The 12,883-nt window shown below is 42.3% G+C and overlaps 2 protein-coding genes across 2 annotated transcripts in view; one reads left to right on the forward strand and one right to left on the reverse strand.

Moving 5' to 3' along the window:
• LOC133456428 (NACHT, LRR and PYD domains-containing protein 3-like) overlaps positions 1-12,883 on the forward strand; it is a 687,319-nt gene that overhangs the window by 65,163 nt on the left and 609,273 nt on the right.
• LOC133457492 (uncharacterized) overlaps positions 1-12,883 on the reverse strand; it is a 133,022-nt gene that overhangs the window by 16,403 nt on the left and 103,736 nt on the right. The window contains exons 32-35 of the mRNA XM_061736826.1: positions 1,582-1,764; positions 1,262-1,435; positions 864-1,037; positions 541-717 (exon numbers count right to left, since the gene is read on the reverse strand). Coding sequence (XP_061592810.1) covers positions 541-717; positions 864-1,037; positions 1,262-1,435; positions 1,582-1,764 — 708 coding nt within the window. The remainder of the gene's footprint in view (positions 1-540; positions 718-863; positions 1,038-1,261; positions 1,436-1,581; positions 1,765-12,883) is intronic.

Below are 12,883 nucleotides of genomic sequence, written 5' to 3' on the forward strand. Positions count from 1 at the left end.
GGGTCATGTTCTGGGTCTCTGGTAAGCGTCTGGAGACAAGTTTTGTTGTATTAGACACTGTATAAATAAAATTGAATTTAATTTAATTGAATAGATGAGGACTCTTTATGCCTGGTCAGCCGTCACTTCAGCCCTGTCCGCTCACACCTTAAAACAGTTAGTTTGTTTACCGTCACCCAAAAACCCATCTTCCTTCAGGACATGTGTGGTCTTTGTCTGTGTTCAATGTGGGAGGGGGTCTGTCTATGCCAGACTTGTGGTTTCATAGATGATTTAAAAGATGAACATGTAACTCAGTTTTAAACTTTTACAAAAAAAGAGACAAAAAAAGCATCATATGGCCCTTTAAAAGCAATAAACCCAGAATTGACATCTCCCTGAGTGATGTGTCTGGTTCTGTCTGGACCTTGAGCTGCTTAATGACAGCAGGAACACACATGTATGATGGTGAGTGAAGTTCAGACGATAAACACCTGAAACACCTTCATCTGGACTGACGGTGTCTTCTCTGTTTGAGGAGACCCAAATCAGTGAACCGACCTGAGAGTCTGCAGCTGGTAGTCTGGACTCTCCACCAGGTCAGACAGCTGCTTCACATCTGAATCCTGCAGCTTGTAGTTGAATCTCAGGTCCAGATGTTTCAGATGGGAGGGATTTAACTTCAGAGCTGAGACCAGAGAAGAACCGCTGATCTCTGACAGACCACAGCACTGCAAGCTGCACAAAGACACCAGAGAAGAAGAAACCAGTGCAGTCAGATGGTCAGTGTGGATCAGCAGGAGATCAGCCTGATGTCTGCAGGTTAGTGTCAACACAACTTTCACATCAGATTAATCTGAACACACAAATAAAACATGTCTGACATCAGAGTCTTCAGTCTGCAGTCTGGACTCTCCAGGAAACCACACAGATGTTTCACTCCTGAATCCTGCAGCTGGTTCCAGCTCAGGTCCAGATGTTTCAGATGGGAGGGGTTGGTCTTCAGAGCTGAGACCAAAGAAGAACAGCTGATCTCTGACAACCTGCAGTTATCCAACCTGAATAACAAAGAAACATGTTGATGACTTTTAATCACAGACTGCAGTTTAAACTTCAATTCCAACTTTTAGAGTTTAACTTCCAATACAACCAAACATCTCTTCCAGGAGGAAATAAATAAATAAAACTGAACACACTCCTTCGTTTAATCTCTGTGTTTGTGGAGGATCTGTCTAGACGGACCTTTCAAAGTGTGTCCAATCTTTTAAACCTGTGAACTGACCTCAGAGTCTCCAGTCTGCAGTCTGGACTCTCCAGAGAACCACACAGATGTTTCACTCCTGAATCCTGCAGGTCGTTCAGACTCAGGTCCAGATGTTCCAGTTGGGAGGGGTTGGACTTCAGAGCTGAGCCCAGAGAAGAACCGCTGATCTCTGACAGACCGCAACGCTGCAAGCTGCACAAAGACACCAGAGAAGAAGAAACCAGAGTGGTAAGATGGTCAGTGTGGTTCAGCAGGAGATCAGCCTGATGTCTGCAGGTTAGTGTCAACACAACTTTCACATCAAATTCATCTGAACACACAACTAAAACATGTCTGACCTCAGAGTCTCCAGTCTGCAGTCTGGACTCTCCAGGAAACCGCACAGATGTTTCACTCCCGAGTCCTGCAGATTGTTCCTGTTCAGGTCCAGATGTTTCAGATGTTTCAGATGGGAGGGGTTGGACTTTAGAGCTGAGCCCAGAGAAGAACAGCTGATCTCTGACAACCTGCAGTCCTCCAACCTGAACAAAAAGTACAACATGTTGATGAAGTCTCATCAGAGATGTGTTTATTCAAATATCAACGTTGTCATCAGGTCCATGTGGATCACCACTGGTATCTGGACTTTATAAAACAGGTTTTACAGTTTTGTTACATCCATGATGTTGGTTCCTGGTTGTTCCTCTGACATGTTCACCTTTACTGAACATCCTGAGCTTCTCTGGTCGAAGTCTGACACTAGATTAAGATGAAAACACCAACATACACATCAATCTTTTTAATTAGTGTTGATGTTAAAATGTTGTCCAAAAGCAGCAGTTTAGATATCAGAAGCTGATCTAGCAACAATTATTAACACCAGAATGGATCTGTGGAGAACTGCTGGATTTTCATATCATGTGTCCAGTTTTTTGTTTTTTTAACTTTTAATTAGTATTTTCAGCTTATACAACAAACAAACAAACAATCTCGCATTGTGCTGTCCATCAGGTGTGAGACAGAGTACTGAAAGTTTGCATGCCAGTCTCTCTTGGCTCAGAGTCCAGGAGAGGTTGGCTTGTAACTTAATGGTTTTTTTCAGAAACATCTTCCACAGTAAACAACCAAACCATCTGTACTCACGATTACATTATGTAAGAGATCACCACAGTTACAATACCAGGCAGGCTACTAGAGGTTCTCTAGTGAAACCCAAACCCAGAACAGATGCAGTCCGGAGGTCTATCATATATCGGGCTCTTTCTGTGTGGAACAAGTTGCCAATTTCAATTATTGAAGCAACGACTAAGACAAGTTTTAAAAAACGTTTTAAAAAACACATTAATTTATATCCAAATGTTATCTAAATCTTAGGGAATAAGATGGGATATATTTAATGTATTGTGATGGTTAGTTTCAGTGTACTTTAGTATGTTTTAATTTGAAGCCTATACCGTTTGTTTTTATGTTTTGTTTTTATGTCTTGCATTGTTTTTGTATGTTTGCTTTACTTGTTTTTATTGTTTTTATGTTTTGTCAGACATGATATTTATTGTGTCTCATGTGATGTTTTGTTGATGTCTTATTGTGTTTACGTTTTGTTGATTTATTGTGTCTTATGTGATGTTTTGTTGTGTGTGGACCCCAGGAAGAGTAGCTGCCACTCTGGTGGCAGCTAATGGGGATCCAGTTAAATAAACAAATAAACAAATCAAACAGACAGAAACAAGGGGGCTCCTATGTAGATGATGTTATGTCATGACAATGTCCAATCAGCTCAAGTGACCTGTTTAACTGATAGCGTCCTCTATTCCTCCAATAAAGGCATACCATTTCACCCATTTCCTGTGGAAGATCGCTCCTTTGGACCTCAAACAGAAAGTCATCTTCTCCATTGCATATATTTATCTTACTCTGTCCATCCACTGTTTAAGACCTGGGGTCTACGGTAAAGTTCTTGGTGATTGTCTTTTTACAGGCCATTAGCAATATTTTTCACAGATACCAGTCTTCCATCTTAATCACATCATCTGTCAAATCACAGAAATACAGAACTTTAACATCATTAGGAATCTTTTTTCCCAAAAAATTTGGATTTTTGGACATAACCAGAAGATATGAGAGTGATCAGCCTTCCAGTTTCCGCACTGCCTCCAGCACTGTTCCTGTGATTGAGAAAATTTACTCTTAATATGTGGTGTGACAAAGTAGTGGATCAAATTTTTCCAACCAAATATTCTCCACTTCTTTGAACTTGTGGATGAATGCTGTGCAGTCCACATTGAACGCCAATCCTCCTGCGAGATTTCTATGTTTAGTTCTTTCTCCCATTTTACTTTAATATATCCTGTGTTGTACCCGTTCTGTTTCTGAAGGCCCTGATATATTCTGGAAATAATGTTTTTACTCTTAATTTTATAGGCTTCAGTCAGAACATCTATCACTGCATTACCTTCCTTAGACAATGTTAATTTTATTCTTCTGTCATAGTAGTCTCTTATTTGTAGGTATCTGAAAAATTCCTTATTTTCAAGTCCAAATTCCTTTTGTAATTCCCCAAAACTTTTAAAGGATCCACAGTGAATTAGTGTACATATTGCGGTAATACGCATGTCCCACCATCGTCGGAAACCGACATCACTGATTCCTGGTTTAAATTTGGGATCCAGAGCAGGCCAAATTAATAATTTGATGTCCCCCTCCATATTATATTATTTCACCATCCTACTCCGAATATCCATTGTTTGTTTAATAATTTAATTATTGCTTTGTCGAGACATTTTATTTCCTATGTCTCCTAATGTTGTTTGAATTTGGAAAGTATCTATCTTGGCCTCTATATCTTTCCATCTTGCCTGGTATAGAGGGCAGCATGTACAAATCAGGAACCTCCCTTGGGCTGCATAGAAGTATTGTTTCAGGTTGGGTAGGGACAATCCGCCTTCCTCCCTTTGTAATTGAAGTGTCTTATACCTGACCCTTGGTTTCTGTCCGGCCCAGACAAATCTAGATATAAGTTTGTCCCATTGTCTGAATTGTATCTCTGGAATCATTTGTGGGATGGATTGAAAAAGGTACAGCAATCTTGGTAATACATTCATTTTTATTATCTCAATTTGTGTCTCAAAATCCATGTTGAAAGCTGACCACCGCCTGATATCTGTCTTTATATTGTCATTAATCTGATTATAATTTATTTCGAATGTTTTATTGAGATTTTTTGGCAGTATCACACTGAGGTATTTCATCGCTTTAGCATTCCATTTTATTTTGTATTTCTCTTTAATTTCTTGGCTTGGGGAATAATTTAGTGTGAGAATTTGTGTTTTTGCTATGTTTAATTTATAGCCTGAGTAATTACCAAAGTCCTCTAATATCGACATCAGTTTAGGAAAGGTTCTGTCTGGGTCTTGGAGAGTCACAATAACATTGTCTGCAAAAAGTCCTATAATATGTTCTTGTTCTCCTATTTGGATTCCTTTTAAATTGTCGCTCTGCCTGATCATTTGTGCCAATGGTTCAATAAATATTGCGAACAAGGTCAGGCTAAGGCAACATCATTGACGAGTCCCTCGTTGTAGAACAAATCTATCAGTTAGATGTCCATTCATTTATATCCTCGCTGTAGGTTCTTGGTAGATGCTTTGAATACAATGTATTGACTGTTTTTGGATCCCTAATTCCCCAGTACCTGATATAGGAACCCCCAGTTTACACAGTCAAAAGCCTTCTCTGCATCGAGGCTCACTAACACTGCTCTCAGTCCCTGTTTTTGAATCTGGTCTTTTATGTGCAGGGTGCCTACCCACTATAAAACCTGATTGATCTTCATCAATCAAGTCAGACATAAAATGTTCAAACCTTTAAGAAATAATCAAAGTAAAGATCTTGTAATCCACGTTTAGGATTGAGATAGGTCTGTATGATTCACAGTATTCTTTGTTTTTCCCTTCTTTTGGTATAATGGAAATTATAGCCTCTTTCCAGGAGGGGGGCAGTTTTCTTACAGTCAGAGTCTGATTAAAAGAACTCAGGAGTAGTGGAGATAATTCTTCCATAAATATCTTATACCACTCGCTGGGAAATCCATCACTACCTGGTGTTTTGTTTGACTTTAATCTGCTAATTGCAGCATCTAGTTCCTTCATAGTGATGTTGGTAGATAACTTCTTCTTTTGCTCCTCTCCAATAGATGGCAAGTCCAATAAATCCAGAGAGTCTTTCATTTCATACTCTTCTTTTGTTATAGGCTGGGAATATACGTTTTCATAATAGTCTTTAAACACCTTTTCTATTTTTTCAGGTTCATACAACAGTTGTTTTGTTGTGGGATCCCTAATTTTATGTATGGTATTAGAGGCTTGCTGGACCTTAAGCCGTCTTGCCAGTTATTTAGTTGCTTTGGATCCTGCTTCATAGTAGGTTGTCAAGGAGTGGTTGCTTAGGACCCAGATGCAGGAGAGCGAGAGGCAGGAGTTCCAAAAACTGAGTTTTATTCCAAAAAACGAGAACAAAAAACGCTGCAGAGCAGGATCCAAACAAAAACCAGGATCATGAGTAAAAAAACTGACAAGGAGAACATGGAGGGAGTGAACAGAACGGACCGACAAGGAGCAAGGGAAAGACAAGACCAGATATACACAAGGGGGTAACGAGACACAGGTGTGAACAATCAGGGCAGATGGAAGACAGGCGGGGCAGAACAGAAAACGCAAACTGGGGGAAATGTCACACACTGACATAGGTTTGTTTCATGAATTTCAGTTTTTTCTCAACCTCATTACTTCTCATCTCACAATAATTATTTGTTGTAAAACTATCTCATCTTTGTTGTCTTTATGCTGTTGTTCTAATATTTTTAATTGTTTAGTCAACTTTTTATAATTTTCCTCTCTAATCTTTTTTTGGTAAGCTGCCCTTGCTATTAACCTCCCTCTCATTACAGCTTTAACCGTGTCCCACAGTATAGTAAGGTCCACTGGGCTGTCTTTGTTTTCTTCTATGCAGTTTTTAATATCTTTCTTAATTTCTTCCTGAAGTTCCTGGTTGTTCAGCATGCCCACATTTAGTCTCCATAGTGTATTATTACTTCTCCTATTTAGGTGGATATTAAGATAAATTATACTGTGCTCAGACAAATCAGTTATCCCTATCTTGCATTCTTCTATTTGATATCTGTCTACTGTGTTCATAAAAAAATAATCTATTCTGGAATACATGGAGTGTTGAGCAGAATAATGTGTGTAGTCCCTGTCTAACAGGTGGAGTTCCCTCCAAACATCAAACAGCCCTAGTTCAGTTAGAGAGGTATTGACAAGCTTTGATAGATGCGTCTTATTTCTCTTGTTGTTAGTTGTGTCCAATTTAGCATTCGGAATCATGTTGAAATCCTCTGCACATATTACAATTCCTTCATTTTCCAAGGCTATGATTTGAAACACCAATTTAAGAAACTTTCTATCAGAATTGGGTGGCACATAGATATTGACCAAAGTAACTACATCATTGTCCATCTTCCCCTTTACAATTACATATCTCCCTTCTTTGTCATCTATTTCTTTAATGACTTCAAAATTAATAGAGTTAGAAAATTAATATGCCAACTCCTCTCTTTGGACCCTTCTTAAATGAACTGAAAAAGGCGTTTTTAAATCCAAATTTCCTCAATTTATCGTGTTCCTTTTGAGATAAGTGTGTTTCTTGTAAATATATCCCTTGGACTTTTTCTTTCCTCATTTTTGCCATTACTTTTCCCCTTTTAATTGGGTTATTTAAGCGATTAACGTTTAAGGACGCTATTCTCACATTGTTACACTGCATTACTGTCAACAACAAAGACATAATAAAACATCGGTAGCTCCCCTAAAGCTGGGCATACACTGTGCAATATTTTAAATAGTTTGATTCAGCCCCATCTCACACTGCCCGACTAGATCGCTGAGTTCAAAAGTTCACAGCCCACGATTTATGGTCTCACACTGTATGACTATGCTCTGATGCGACCCGTCTGCTCACACTATACGATCATAATCCTCACGTTGGACTTCTGTGTACTGGAACTGCAATGTAAAAAAGAAGTGGAAGAGGAGGAACCCCGAAGTGGGAGACACCGAAGTTGCTCAGTAAAAACAAACGCGCTGCCTTAAGCCTGTATTATAGTTCCGCGTTAAATCGACGGTGTAACCGTACGGTGTGGGTCGCTGCGTACCCTACGCCGTAGGCTCTGCGTTGGTGTAACGCGGAGCAATTTGTGCCTTTCTGTGTGGCGATAGATGAAAAAAATTTTTACAACGTCGTGATTGGACAAGGAATTGGCTGGGCAGACGTGGGAAATGCGTTTTTTTCTGCTATTAAAACATGATTTGTAATGTTAATTTGCAACACTTTAAACTACAAATAATAGTTTTTGACGTGACATCAGAGATTGCGCATGCTCTCTGCAAAAGGATGAGGTCGATCGGGTCGTAGCTGCTTCAACTGTGCGATTCCTTCACGAGGAGCGACCAGGATTTCAAACAAGTTTGATTTTCTTGCGAGCACACGATTTGTGATCGGGAGCTCGTCATGAGGTGTTAATCTTTTGTCGTTACCCCACATATACTGCACGAGGAACGACCAACGATTGGGTCGAAATCCGGCCGGATCCAAAAAATGGTTGCACTGGAAAATCGGTTCAAAATGAGCCGACAATCACACAGTGTATGACTGGCTTAAAGGAGCTTGAGGCTCCTTTTAAGAAATGAGACTCTCTATCGCCACCCTTCACCACGACGGCCGTTGGGGGTACTGCAGCCAACAGTGAAGCCGGCACGGGAGAACGGGGAGAACGTGCATGCAGCGTCATGTGACGTCACATCCGCAGCCCAGCGCGGGAAATTCGGGACCGAATTGCAGCACATTTTGCAGCACACAGCCTGTTCAAGGCAAAGGAGAGATACACTAGAGGGCTCATTCTTTTGGGTTTGGAACGCTTCATCTGACATTATTACTAGAAAACTTAAAATGTATACAGATTTTTTTCATAAATCCTGCCACAATCCGGCCTCAAGCTCCTTTAACACTGCCAGAACAGCGGCATAAAACAAGCAAAATGAAAGGAACAGATGCACTTCCAAAACGCGGAGGATCCTCTCGTCCTCCGGTAATCCGATCCTGTTTGTGGATCTAGGGAATACCCTCTTATGTAGAGAGGGGCCTAACTTAGTAATGACATTAAGTCCTACAGTAAGGGTTTGTGTCATACTAAATGAGTTCAACATTAACATATTCCGCCGTGTCTGCGGTCCGTCTGCAGAACCAGTCATCTGTGGCGGTGTCTTCTCCGCGAGTCTGCACTTTTCCAATTCTTCCCGCACCTCCCTGGCATTATTGTAGGTTCAGGTTCCAGTTTCCCAGTGGATCCTCATCCTGGTGAACGGCATCTGAAATCAGAGGCCGTTTTCCTTCAAGATTCTTTTAGCAGCGTTGTATTCCTTTCTTTTCTGAACAACCTCGGTTGCGCAGTCGTGATCAAACGATAATATTATGCTTCCGAGTTGTATTTTCTTTTTCCACGCTTCTCTCAAAACTCTCTCTTTGGTTTGTGTATTCCAGAAAGTTCACAATGATGGGTCTCGGCTGGGCTCTGTCTACAGGCTTCTGCGCGAGTGACCGATGCGCTCTCTGAATTTGGAGGTTAAAAATTCTCCGGGAGGTGAAGTTCACGTTTGAGCAGCTCTTGTATAAATTTTCCACTCACCCTCTTCTCCCTCTTTAACTCCGTAAATACGGAGATTGTTTCTTCTCGATCTGGACTCCAAATCTTTTAGCTTTTCCTGGAGTTTTTTGTTCTGTTAACGAGATAATGAGAGCATAATTTGCTTCCTGTGCCCAATGCTCCAGCTTTTCAATCCGTGATTCTGCCTTGTTGAGTCTGCCGCTCTGTAACTGCTGTTCAGTGGCAACTTTAGAGAGTTGTTGGTTTATATCCCGTTTAAAGGCTTCCAAGTCTTGTCTCATGTCTCTCCTCAATGTTTCTCCAAATTCATGGAAGGTAGCTTTCATTTCTGTTTTTAAGCCCCGTATCTCCTCGCTAACAGTTTCCAGACCAGCTCATCTCTCTGCCCCGCATCCAGCCAAACGCGCAGCCTCGTGGCCACCATCCTCCTCCTCACGGTTAGCTAGCGATTTCTCCATTTTGTTTTTGGCCGTGTTTTCGGTCTAAGTTTTCCCTGCTTACATTACAGTCAGTGCGATTTCCAGCTCTATTTATTCGAATTTTCGAGGCGTCTTTACTTTTGACTATCGAGAGCTCCGATGCCACACAGCCTAACGCTCCATGTCCAAACCGGAAGCCCATGTGTCCAGTTTTATATCATTTATGCAGAATCCCTGAGGTTTTTTCACAATGATGCTTTTAGGTTATAAAGAGTTAAAATGATGTTTTCTGAGAGCAGAAGGATAAGAATATTAGAATACTTTGTTTTTAGTAATGTGTCATTTATAATTTGACTTAACTTGCAAACACCTAATAATTTTTAATAATTTATCAGTTAATATCTTACTTTTAGTTAAAGATGAGAATAGATGAATTCTGTATATTTATCAGACTAATTCAACGAATTCTGAAGTCTGTGTGAAACTAAACATCAGGTGGTTCTGTATCGGTTGCACTTGAAAAGTCTTTCCTTGAACAACTAATGAGCTGCTTGATTAAAGGACATTTCTGAATTAAACCCGCACGGGTGAATCTCAGACACATTTCCTGTCAGGATGATCACTTTGACGCGCCACCTGTAGCCGTCAGTCCAACCTGTCCAGGTCTAAGGCAGGGATGGACAACTGCAGTCCTCAACTGCTGCAGTGCTGAATGTTTTCCTGTTTAATCACACAGGAATACAAGTGGCCGTACTTTGGTGTCGTTAAGACAAAAAGACGGTCAAACAGTCCCGGACCGGAGCCTACAGAGCTGGGAAGTTCAGAGAAGAGGACCGCGGATGTGCAAGTTTGCGAGCAAGATTCAAGACGGAAGACTCGTTTTGTCAGAGCGGGAGTTGTGATCGGATACAGCCGAGCCAGAGCGAGCCAGGATATGCGTGAATGCGGTGGAGCTGCGGTCCCGACCACCACATCGTAACCAGGATCAGGAGGGAAGATTTCAGCGCACTCAATGTTTTGAAAGTTTATTTCTGCGTTCTTAATGTTTTGCGAGATCCAACAGGCCTGCAACGTGTTTTTGTGAACCGTTGGTACCGTGAGAAGACTTAACGGTGTGGAGAGCCCGACGTCTTTAGAGACTACAGTATGAGTCGTGTACGTTGCCAGTACAGTGTTTGAACAAGAGCTACGTGGGAGGGAATGTTTTGATCTTATCTGAAAGGGATAAGTTGTGAATAAAGTAAAAAAAAAAAAATTGTAGTTTCTGTAAAAGACGAAAAGGAATTCAATTAAACATCCATCCATCCATCATCCGCCGCTTATCCGTTCCCGGGTCGCGGGGGCAGCAGCCTCAGCAGAGATGCCCAGACTTCCTTCACCCCAGACACTTCACCTCCAGCTCTTCCGGGGGGAGTCCGAGGCGTTCCCAGGCCAGCCGAGAGACATGGTCTCTCCAGCGTGTCCTGGGTCTGCCCCGGGGTCTCCTCCCGGTGGGACATGCCTGGAACACCTCCCTAGGGAGGAGGGACATGCCTGGAACACCTCCCTAGGGAGGCGTCCAGGAGGCATCCGGTACAGATGCCCAAGCCACCTCAGCTGACTCCTCTCAATGTGAAGGAGCAGCGGCTCGACTCCGAGCTCCTCCCGGGTGACCGAACTCCTCACCCTATCTCTAAGGGAGCGTCCAGCCGGCCTGCGGAGGAAACTCATCTCTAAGGGAGCGTCCAGCCACCCTGCGAAGGAAACTCATCTCGGCCGCTTGTATCCGCGATCTTGTCCTTTCGGTCACTACCCAAAGTTCATGACCATAGGTGAGGGTAGGTGCGTAGATTGACCGGTAAATCGAGAGCTTCGCCTTTCGACTCAGCTCCTTCTTCACCACGACGGTCCGGTACATCGACCACATAACTGCGGACGCTGCACCGATCCGTCTGTCAATCTCCCACTCCATCGTTCCCTCACTCGTGAACAAGACCCCGAGATACTTGAACTCCTCCACCTGAGGCAGGACTTCTCCACCCACCCGGAGAAGGCACGCCACCCTTTCCCGGTGGAGAACCATGGCCTCGGTCTTGGAGGTGCTGATTCTCATCCCTGCCGCGCCACACTCGGCCGCAAACCGCCCCAGCACATGCTGAAGGTCCCAGTCCGATGAAGCCAACAGGACAACATCATCTGCAAAAAGCAGAGATGAAATCCTGTGGTTCCCAAACCGGATCCCCTCCGGCCCCTGGCTACGCCTAGAAATCCTGTCCATAAAAATTATGAACAGGACCGGTGACAAAGGGCAGCCCTGCCGGAGTCCAACATGCACCGGGAACAAGTCTGACTTACTGCTGGCAATGAGAACCAGACTCCTGCTCCGATCCTACAGAGACCGGACAGCCCTTAATAGAGGGCCCCGGACTCCATACTCACTGAGCGCCCCCCACAGAATGGCACGAGGGACACGGTCAAATGCCTTCTCCAGATCCACAAAGCACATGTAGACTGGTTGGGCAAATTCCCATGAACCCTCGAGCACCCTGCGTAGGGTATAGAGCTGGTCCAGTGTCCCGCGACCGGGACGACCCTTCACTTCAATTAAACATAAAGGGAATAATTCCAATTCCGAATTTTGAGGATTTATTCAAAAAACAAATACATTGATTTCATTTAACAAATTTATGTAAATTAATAAAAAAGACCTTTACTTAAGTTTTGGCAAAATGTTAAATTATCTCTGTGTCTCATTTAATTTAATTAGGATATTATTGTGTTACTACTGGTTGATGAAACTTATTAGGTGCACCTTCGTGGTATCCACCTGTAACTAGACCGAATCCAAGCACCCACCATCCTCTAGTAAGTAACACAGAGTGGCTGTGTGGGTGCTACATTTGTTTTACCAGGTTCTTCAGGTTTGGTCTTTTGGTGACCTGTTTCCTGTTTTAGTTTGAAAGTATATCCTTGTGTGTTTAGTTCTTTCTTTGACTTCCCTTGGTCCTGTCCATCCTATGTTTGCACTTGTCTCTCCTCAGTCCTTGAGAGTACATATGGCCTCTTCCTGGCTGTTGGTCCATCTGTCTTCATTCCTGCTCTCTTTCAGTCCTGGCTGGTTGTCAGTCTGCACGCCTTCCAGTCATCTTCAGGATTCTCTGTTTTCTGTTAGAGGCCTTTTTCTGGGTTTTTATGTTTTGTTAAAATAAAGGACTTTGCTGCCATCTGTCACCTTTGGGTATCCTACATTTGGGTTTTGTAATATCAACTCATGACAAAACCTGCAGCTGTTTTAAAACAAGTTCAGAATCAGGAAACTGCAGATTACAAACACAAGAAAGTATAAAGTACTTATTAAATGTACTTTGGCCTGATGTGCTGGGCTAATGTTTAATAAACCTTTTAAGATATTTCTTTCTTTTATACTAAACTGGTTTTTCTCTTGTTTACATCTAAACTGGTTTCTCTCCTGTTTACATCTAAAATATTCTTATATAACAATCTTCAGACTTTTATAGACACAGAACCTTTCCAAAAACATTTAAC

Source organism: Cololabis saira, chromosome 12 (genome assembly GCF_033807715.1).
Source record: "Cololabis saira isolate AMF1-May2022 chromosome 12, fColSai1.1, whole genome shotgun sequence".
NCBI lineage: Eukaryota > Metazoa > Chordata > Actinopteri > Beloniformes > Belonidae > Cololabis > Cololabis saira.